At 37.6% G+C, this 10,406-nt stretch overlaps 1 protein-coding gene across 1 annotated transcript; it reads right to left on the minus strand.

The window, feature by feature from the left end:
- Positions 1-1,485: 1,485 nt before the first annotated feature.
- Positions 1,486-10,154, minus strand: hscb (HscB mitochondrial iron-sulfur cluster cochaperone). The gene is made up of 6 exons (XM_077241682.1): positions 9,789-10,154; positions 9,381-9,477; positions 3,899-3,988; positions 2,128-2,272; positions 1,845-1,892; positions 1,486-1,735 (listed from the first exon to the last, which is right to left on the minus strand). Exons 1-6 carry the CDS (start codon positions 10,106-10,108, stop codon positions 1,641-1,643), a joined length of 795 nt encoding a protein of 264 aa, XP_077097797.1. The 5' UTR covers positions 10,109-10,154; the 3' UTR covers positions 1,486-1,640.
- Positions 10,155-10,406: the final 252 nt, after the last annotated feature.

Here is a 10,406-nt window from a genome sequence, read left to right on the forward strand (position 1 = left end):
CCTTACTAAGAGTAGGTCTGAAAGGCGTTGTGAATAACTTTTAAGAGAAAACTCCTAGCTAAAATATTTTAATGGGATTTAGGAGTACTCCTAGTGGTAAAATAAAATTCTTTGTGAATACGGCCCCAGATCTTTAGATCTAATGGAAAATAAGCTTGCGCAATTTACCTATGAACATGCCAAGAGATGACGGAAAAACATATGGAGAGCCTCAGCTTTCATGCTCTGACGGCTGCAAGATCATGCCGAACGCTGTGAGTGCGTGTTAGAAATCAGGAATGGTGAGAGAACATTGTGCTTGGTATGTTTTTCGTCTTCAAAATAAAAATACTTGGGTCTCCAGGCGACAAAGTTTAAATCCCATCTGGTTAGCGCTCTTCCTATAATGTTTACGCATTAGTTCAGTAGGCGGAGAGTAGACGGTATTTTGTGGCTGTTCGAACACATTCGACCACATGAGCGTTTACACTACAAAAGCCATCCGGACGAATGCATTTTCGACAACCTCTGGAAGTGGTTGAAAGTGGACAAGCTCAAAACGTTTTAGACCCCGTTTACATTTACTGTATTTAGCGTCGTCCACTTGTGATCCGAATAACGCATCTTAAAGGGATAGTTCACCCAAAACTGAAAATTCTGTCAGTATTTACTCACCCTCATGTTGTTCCAACCCCGTTAGACCTTCATTCATCTTCGGAACAGGAATTAAGATATTTTTGATGAAATCTGAGAGCTGGATCACTCCTCCATAGGCTTCTAAGGGATTGAAATTTGCCGGCCCCGGCATCGTTAAAATAGTCCAAGTGACTACAGTGGCTCAATCTTAAGTTTATCAAGCGACGAGAATACTTTTTGTGCGCAAAAACAAACAAAAATAACTTTATTTCAACTATTCATTTCCTTCTCTGTGGGCCTCTAGTCAGTTAAGTGTGATTGCGTAGAGCTACGTCACACGTAGGCTCACTATTGGCCGACGCTGGTCATGTGTGTGATGCGTGTGATGTACAACAACAGAAGTTTACGCTGTTACACTAGTGAACTGACTCGAGGCCCAGAGAGAAGGAAATGAATAGTTGAAATAAAGTCGTTATTTTTGTTTGTTTTTGCGCACAAAAAGTATTCTCGTCGTTTGATAAACTTAAGATTGAGCCACTGTAGTCACTTGGACTATTTTAACGATGTCTTTAATGACTTTTCGGGGCCGGCAAGTTTAAATCCCTGAAGAAGCCTATGGAGGAGTGATCCAGCTCTCAGATTTAATCAAAAATATCTTAATTTGTGTTCCGAAGATGAACGAAGGTCTTAAAGGGTTGGAACAACATGAGGGTGAGTAAATACTGACAGAATTTTCATTTTGGGTGAACTATCCCTTTAATACCAGGTGTAAACAGGGCCATAGGGTTGGGTTTACCCAAAGTACTAAAATATGTGCTACGGATCAGGGTTATTATTGTTGCTAACACAAAAAAAGTTTTTGACAGACGATTCAAATAAATGTACTTTATTCAGTAACCAACAATAATCCAACAATTTGTACTAATAACAATAATATTACTATAAAAACTTCAGAGTACATGCGTGAAATCTCTCACTGACCTGTGTCAGATGGATTACAATTGCAAATTGCTTACAATTTTCCCTCAGCACACCTCAGTAATTCTGTCTTTTACCTTTTCCTCTATATTTGTGAAGTACTTCATTTGGGCTAAAAGCCCTTTGGCGGTCAGCAGATCCCCTGAGAAAAAGAGGCTCGTGAGGCAAACACAAAAACAGCTATTTTCCACTCGTATGCGGTGTATTTCTGTCAAATTTAGGAGGTCATGAAGAGAAAGAGTAAAAAATACCTTTGTTTAGGGATGAATTCATCTGTTCAATCAAGCCTTTCAGTTTCTCTGGTGAAAAGAAGTAAAACACAGTATAAAAAACAGCAGAACTTTCCCAGATAAGTCCGACAACCACAATGTAAGTGAAAGCACAAACATAAAACCACAGAACCTTGAACTTTCTGATGGAATGAATCTAGGGCAGCAAACGGTCACATAAACAAGCTGCAAGTGACATGAGTGGGTGCAGAGCAACATTTCAACAGTCACTTCCGGTTGGAGCTTTTCTTTCTGGCCTACACACCTCGCACCGACTGCTCGATAGCATGGACCTCGTCTCGGCTCCGCGTCTCTGCGAGGCTCTCGTTAATCTCCATGACCTCTAGGAGAAACACGGGGTCCGCGGTGGCGTCCGTACCCTCCTCCAGCAAAACCCCTTGCAGCTCCAGCTGTAGCAGAACATGCAGGTTACAGAGGGTAAAGCGCTACTCAAACAGCACTACGGCCTCTTGGCAGCAGTCATGACAGACTACAATATAAGATTCAATAGAAACTGCCAGATACATAGGGCGCATGTTTTTCCAGATACCATACACTGATAAACTGAATTCACTTGTCTGTGCATGCGGTGTAAAAATATAGAAAATGGCAACTGTTTATATATGAATTGGTCACAAAATGTATTTGGGTTAGTTGGGACACTCACTCTCGTGTCGTTCCAAACTCGTGAGACTTTCATTTATCTCGAAACACAAATTAAGGTATTTTTAATGAAATCTGAGAGATTTCTGTTCCTCAATTGAAACTCTATTCGCCCAAAATTCTAATGACATTCATAAAATTGAATCCATATGTGGTTTAATCCAAGTATTCTGAAGAGACATGGTCGCTTTATTTAATGAACAGATTTAATTTAGGCTTTGATACACATTTGACCCCTTAAAGGGATAGTTCTCCCAAAAATTTAAATTCTGTCAGTATTTACTCACCCTCATGTTGTTCCAACCCCGTAAGATTTTCGTTCATCTTCGGAACACGAATTAAGATATTTTTGATTAAATCTGAGAGCTGGATCACTCCTCCATAGGCTTCTGAGGGATTGAAACTTGCCAGCCCCGAAAAGTTATTAAAGACATCGTTAAAATAGTCCAAGTGACTACAATGGCTCGATCTTAAGTTTATCAAGCGACGAGAATATTTTTTATGCGCAAAACCAAACAAAAATAACGACTTTATTTCAACTATTCATTTCCTTCTCTGTGGGCCTCTAGTCAGTTAACGTAGTGTGATTGCGTAGAGCTACGTCACACGTAGGCTCACTATTGGCCGACGTTGGTCATGTGTGTGATGCGTGTGACGTACAACAACAGAAGCTTACGCTATTACACTAGTGAACTGACTAGAGGCCCAGAGAGAAGGAAATGAACGAAGGTCTTACGGGGTTGGAACAACATGAGGGTGAGTAAATACTGACAGAATTTTCATGACTTGGATTAAATGGTTTGATTCAAACGGATTTCTTTTGTGATCTCTTTATGAACTCTTTGAACGCTTTGAGTTTTGGGTGAATCGACTCTCAATGGGTGGCAGAAATCTCTCAGATTTCTTTAAAAATATCTTTATTTGTGTTCCAAAGATGAATAAAAGTCTAATGAACTATTCCAATTTTTTTTATGTTATTGTATTTGATTCTAATATATCAAATACAAGTAGGAAATGTAACTTGTACTCCAGGAGCTTTTCTCTCTACCAAATTTTTCTTATCATTTTGTGCAACAAATGATATAGATTATACATAAATTATATAGATGATATATTATATATATAAATGATTCACCAAAATTTAAAAGTGTCACAATATAATTATATTGAACAGTATATCCATTGTTTGATCAATAAAAAAAAAATCTTTATTTGAAAAGTATGCTTGGGTACTTCCTATAATTTTCTTCTTATAATATGTGCATATTAGATTCCATTTAATAGTAGCTTATGTGTCCAAATATTTTTTGGGCCAGTGTATACGACCTACGGATGCCATAAACACAACGAATATTTACTGAACAAATAATTACCATGTAGACGGCCCGACTCAGAGGTTTCTGCAGCGTTCTGTAGGCTTTGTTCACCAGTGCTGATTGTTCTTCTGAATATTCCTGCTCTTTCTGTAAATAGGATCAGACCACAAAGTCATTCCAAATTAAAGTCATTCTTCTTATGAGCTACACAAACAATTTCAACAGCCCCTAAAGGCACAAATCGCACAAATACACAAAGCTCCAAACTATAAAGCAACTTAAAGAATATTGTGATTTTATAGAGTAACAAAGGAAGTGTGGTACAATAAAAAATACTTATACTCAGCACAAGTTTTCAAACTTTTCCAAGCGTTATATAATTATGTGCTATATTCACATTCATTTTAAGATATCATGACATGTTCTTTGTTTGTGATAAGGATTTCCTCTTGGGAAGGAGGAGAATTGTCAAAAAGCGAAACCCCAGCAATGCTGATAATTGTGTGGGTTTTTTTCCCTGAAGGATCTCGCTGTGTGGGCAGACGCAGAGGGTCTGAGCTGTGATGGGATTCGTCAGGTGAAATACGAGGTGAGAAACGAAAGAAATGACTTGCAGATGAGAAACATTTTCAGCTGTCAGAGTTGCCAAGTTGCTTGGAGAATCCACATCCGGCTTGCTGTTGCTGTCAGGAGACCCAACTGGACACGCAAAGCATGAGCCAATCACAAAAAACTGTCTGCTGCCTTATATGAACAATGATGTGCTGTATACCCTTTATCTGAGCAAAATAGACCTGGACATTGGCTACAGAGTGTGATAGTAAAGGGTTAGAATGTGAATCTCAAATGTTCATCATAGTGGTTATCATTCATTTATGCTAATTTAAATAAAAAATTATTGAGAATCACCATTAACAACAATGTGAATTTAAAAAAAACTAATTTGTGTGTGTGTGTGTGTGTGTGTGTGTGTGTGTGTGTGTGTGTGTGTGTGTGTGTGTGTGTGTGTGTGTGTGTGTGTGTGTGTGTGTGTGTGTGTGTGTGTGTGTGTGTGTGTGTGTGTATTTATCCTAATATGCTGATTTGATGCTCAAAAAACATTTCTTATTATCAATGATGAAAACAGTTGCTGCTTAATATTTTTGTCGAAAATGTGATAAGTTTGTTCAGGGTTCAAAAGAAAGTTTTTTTCTAGTTGAAATGGAAATCTTTTGTAACATTTCACATTGTAACTTTGAACTGTCACTATTGATCAATTACATTTTTGTCTTCCTAAATAAAAGTATTAATTTCTTTCAAAAAAGAAAGAAAGAAAAAACTTGAACGAGAATGTTTATATATATATACACATATGCACATATGTACACATATAGATGAGCCAAAACATTATGATAATAATAATAGTAATACGTTTTTGGATGTAACACCAGTCAAAGGTGACGTTGATCATCTCCTAACAAGGCCACATATTCAGGTCTGGGTAGATTACATGGTGGTCAAACAATCCGTTCAAGTAAACAACGTGTTAGATGCAGGAATAAAGATCTGGGGCCGTATTCACAAAGAATTTTATTTTACCACTAGGAGTAATCCTAAATCACACTAAAATATTTTAGCTAGGAGTTTTCTCTTAAAAGTTATTCACAACTCCTTTCAGACCTACTCTTAGTAAGGAAAAATGACAACTCCTAAACTAAGAGTGAGTCTTCATTGCTATGGATGACGTCAATTCTCATGCACGAGTTTCCTCGCAATGATCACGGTGATTGGTTGTTAGATGACAGGGCCATCATGCGGAACATAACACAGACGAAACAAATCATGGAATTACGACATCTAAATATGTTTGTGTCCTACACAAAATAATAATAGTAATGTCATCGAAATGCATATATAATGACATGTTTGTGCAGGCCCCAGTGAAGTGTAATTCTAAAAAGGCAGAGAGAGAGAGAAAAGTGGTGAATTAAATTAAATTAAGGTAGCCTAATACCCTAATGAAACCGCCACTTGCCTAATAATGAAAAACGACACTTGCATTAACACTTGCTTGGTTAATTGACATCCTATTAGTATGGAAGCTTGTTTCCGCCACTGAATAAAAATAAATAAAAATAATTGCGACTTTTTATCTCACAATTGCGAGATATGAAGTCAGAATTGTGAGAAATAAAGTCGCAATTGTGAGATAAAAAGTCGCAATTACCTTTTATATTTTTCATTCTGTGGCGAAAACAAGCTTCCATAGCCTAAATAGACTACTTAAAGGAAGGAAATGTTGCTACTATTTAAGTAATGTAATTGTTGAATAACGGTGGATTATGAACTCGCCAAAACGGAAAAGAAAGCCCAACTGGACGCAGGATCAGTTACTGCTGCTTGGTGTTGGTGCTGAAAATAAATAAATAAATAAATAAATAAATAAAAGGGAAATTCGACACTGGGATATCAAGTAAAACTAAGTGTGAGACATGGGAGAGGATTTGTTCGCCTTAAAATTCTTTGTGAATACGGCCCCTGAGCGACTTTGACAAGGGCCAAATTGTTATGGGAAGGCGACTGGGTCAGAGTATGTCTGAAACAGCAAGGCTTGTGTGTTGGTCCTGGTCGGTAGTGGTGAGAATTTACCAACAGTGGTCGAAGAGGGACAAACCACAAAGCGACGACGGTGTTGGGTGGCCAGGGGTCGTCGATGCAAGAGTGCAAACGAAGACTATCCCGTTTGGTCTGAGCCAACAAAAGCTTTATTGTGGCAGAAGTCAAACATCATTTTAATGGGAAGATGCATCACCACATCACTGCATGAAGAAATTTGACACAGGCCACCTATCAAAACATTGTTGCAGACCACGTACACCCTTCATGGCAATGGTGTTCCCTGATGGAAGTGGGCTCTTTCAGCAGGATAACGCACCCTGCCACACTGCACACATTGTTCAGGAATGGTTTGAGGAACATGATCAAGAGTCCAAAGTGTTGCCCTAATTTCCCCAGATATCAATCCAATTGAGCATCTGTGGGATGTGCTGGACCAACAAGTTGGACACGGCTGCTTCACTTTAAAACCTACAGGACTTGAAGGATCCGCTGCTAACATCTTGGTGCCAGAAACCACAGGACAGCTTCAGAGGTCTTGTAGAGTCCAGACCTCGGCAGGTCGCAGAGGGACCAACAGCATATTAGGCAGGAGATCATAATGTTTTGGCACATCAGTGTATAAATACACAGTATAAATTAGTATAAATAAATATTTTTTGTTTCAAATATTCAATAGGAAAAAAAGTAAGTATTTTCTATAGGTGGTTTTCCAGTTACTAGCCACTCAGCATTTTAACTGACCACAATTTTTTCCATCGATACAATGGGAAAAAAATGACATAGATATTTTTAATATTCTCATAATATTCTCATAATTTGGCAGCAGGTATATTAGGCTGCTGTCACTTTAAGACCAGACACACAGATCCATTATACAGTTACATATGCGTTTTATTTCTCAACTGTGTACATACACTTAAAACATAACTGACTGTGTTTACTTGGCATACTTGCCAAGACCGGCATATTGACCTTATTTTTGTGTGTTTGACTGTTTAAGCACAATAAGAAGCGAAAAAAATAGGGATGCACCGAATGTTCGGCAACCGAAATTATTCGTCCGAAAATAGCCGAATAATTAAAAAGACCGAATCAATTTGACCGAACAATGACGTTTTTGATGACGCAATCAAATAGTAACCAGCGTAGGGTGAGAGGCGCACGCTTTATAAATGCAGCAAACGTGCCCCCTCTGAGCAGATAACAAAAGAGAAGCTCATCTGATGCATCTGTGGCAGACGTTATACCCTTACTTGCAGCACTAAAGCGTCTTTTAACCCTCTGTAGTTGACAAATGCGCCGCCGCGTTTTAGAGAGAGGTCGTTCTCAACTCCTTTTCTGCTAATCGCCACGGAGAGCGCGCGCTATATTGAAACGATCTGAGACAAATCCATGCAAACCTGTTAACGCCCACGATAAAGTGTATGTAAACCGCAAAAATAGGCTTATGTCTAGGACAGTTATTCATTTGTTGTGGGTTCATCCATATAATTTTTTTGCACTTTTCAATGCAGTTTTTTAGTTACATTCTTTCAACAGTCAGTTATAGGCTTAACATAGGCTATTCAAGAAGGGGGGCTTCAAAGATGGCCAAATAAAAATATTTTTTTTTATTTTACTAATTTATTTATTTTAAGTTATATTGTGCTTTGTTTAAATAATTTCTGCTGGAATGTTACAAAAAATTCAGTGTTAAATAAATTGTATTTTTGCAATTTGATTTTCTTTCTCTGAAAAGCAAGACAAAATAGTAAAAAGCATATTTTTACTATTTAATTAAATGTAATGGTGAAAAAATTGGCAAAATAAATGGAAAAAATGTGAAACACCGCGTTCGGTATTTGGCCTTCGGCCAAGCGTTTCATTATTATTCGGCTTCGGCCAAGATTTCGGTGCATCCCAAGAAAAATAACTCAATTTAGTATTGACTTTATGGGCTTTATGGGCTGCGCTTTGGGTGTGAGCACAAAACCTGTAGGGATGAGTAAAATTATGCGCAATACGCGCAATCCCACTCCAAAATTCAAGCCCTGTAACACCAACAATATTCATACGGAGCAAATGAACGAGTGAGTGATTGCGCTCGGAGAGATGAGAGAGAGAGAGAGAGAGAGAGAGAGAGAGAGAGAGAGAGAGAGAGAGAGAGAAAGAAAGAAAGAAAGAAAGAAAGAAAGAAGAAAGAGAGAGAGAGAGAGAGAGAGAGAAAGAGAGAGAGAAAGTGAGAAAGAAAGAAAGAAAGAAAGAGAGAGAGAGAGAGAGAGAGAGAGAGAGAGAGAGAGAGAAAGAGAGAGAGAAGAAAGAAAGAAAGAGAGAGAGAGAGAGAGAGAGAGAGAAGAAAGAAAGAGAGAGAGAGAGAAGAAAGAAAGAAAGAAAGGAAGAAAGAGAGAGAGAGAGAGAGAGAGAAAGAAAGAAAGAAAGAAAGAAAGAAAGAGAGAGAGAGAGAGAGAGAGAGAGAGAGAGAGAGAGAAAGAAAGAAAGAAAGAAAGAAAGAAAGAAAGAAAGAGAGAGAGAGAGAGAGAGAGAGAAAGAAAGAAAGAAAGAAAGAAAGAAAGAAAGAAAGAAAGAAAGAAAGAGAGAGAGAGAGAGAGAGAGAGAGAGAGAGAGAGAGAGAGAGAGAGAGAGAAAGAAAGAAAGAAAGAAAGAAAGAGAGAGAGAGAGAGAGAGAGAGAGAGAGAGAGAGAGAGGTCAGCTGGTATCATGTATCTGTTCTGAGGAAAAAGAGTTTTGGAAGTGTTTCAGATATTTCAGTATTGATATGTATCGAAAAATCTATATTTTTGACAACACTATTGCACATAGTTTATTATTTCAGATGCCTTTTTAAAAGACTAAAATTTAAAACTGTATCTATTATATATAAAATTCAACCCGCCAAAGTGTCTAGATCGAGTGACTGTGTTACACGCCATGTCAATGTCAAACCCTGAATATAGTCCATTACCAATGATTTCTGGCCGAAGTTGTCAGGATGAAGAGATCTTTGCAGCTCAAAGTATCTTTTCTGAAGTTTTTGGGTGTCCAAAGAAAATGTTTGTTCACTGAGAAAAGACAAATATGTTCATTTACATATATGTCAGGAGTTGAAATACAATGACATTTGAAATCTAGTCTAAAGCTCTGAAACCAAAATTTCTGAATCTGTGTAATTATCAACCACTAACGTTACATCATATACAGTAGGTACATAATAACAACAATGTTATGGATTTTGAGGAATGGAAGTAAATAAAGAAAGCAACTTTTTGGAAGTTCAGAACCAAGAAGACAGAGAATAAGCAACAATGACTCCATTAGTGATGTATTCATTACTACAACAAAAATGTATAAACTAAATCACAAGTTAACTCACGTATTCAAAATGTCAAAATAATTAGTCTTGTCGTCAGCAGGTTGGATCGCATTACAGGAAGAACAGAAAAATAATGCAGCTGAAGATCCGCAGTTCCAACAAAGTCTGTTGAGTGTAACAGTGCTGAATGATTTCAGATTCAAGAGTCCTTTGACTGCATTCCAGTGATTAAGGTCTTTACTGTACGAGCTGGTCGCTCTTTCTGGAGCAAAATACGACTTTACGACAATGTTAAGACGTTGTCCGTCTGATATACATTTGTGTGCGTGATTAAATCCGAAAGATGTTGACAGAAATCGGAGCCTGTATAGAGTTATCATGGTTAAACCAAACGGGCGAATATGTAATATTGCGCTACTTCCTGTCATGAACAGCAATAATTTGTCAAAATAAAAGTTTGTACTTTTAAAACACTTCGTCAAATGTATGTGACTTTATTGTATTATATTCATTTTTGTAGTTATCTGTGAGGTAATTGTTAGGATGAGACAGGATCTGTGATGAGTGATTTTATGACAAGATAAAAAAAACATGCTTTAAAATAAAACTCAGTATTAACTTTTGCGTTAACTCAAAGATTAATTTATCCGTTCCACATTAAAATATAGTAAGTAAAAT

The sequence above is a fragment of the Siphateles boraxobius genome, unplaced genomic scaffold, assembly GCF_051911475.1.
Source record: "Siphateles boraxobius isolate OS27281-9 unplaced genomic scaffold, OSU_SipBor_1 24, whole genome shotgun sequence".
NCBI lineage: Eukaryota > Metazoa > Chordata > Actinopteri > Cypriniformes > Leuciscidae > Siphateles > Siphateles boraxobius.

Excerpts from the sequence above, each read along its gene's own strand:
- hscb (XM_077241682.1), bottom strand. The coding sequence starts at position 10,108 with ATGATAACTCTATACAGGCTCCGATTTCTGTCAACATCTTTCGGATTT. Across the intron at positions 3,989-9,380 it reads ACTTCGGCCAGAAATCATTG|AAAGAGCAGGAATATTCAGA; the intron begins GTAATGGACTAT and ends TCCTATTTACAG. Across the intron at positions 1,736-1,844 it reads GAATTCATCCCTAAACAAAG|GGGATCTGCTGACCGCCAAA; the intron begins GTATTTTTTACT and ends TCTTTTTCTCAG.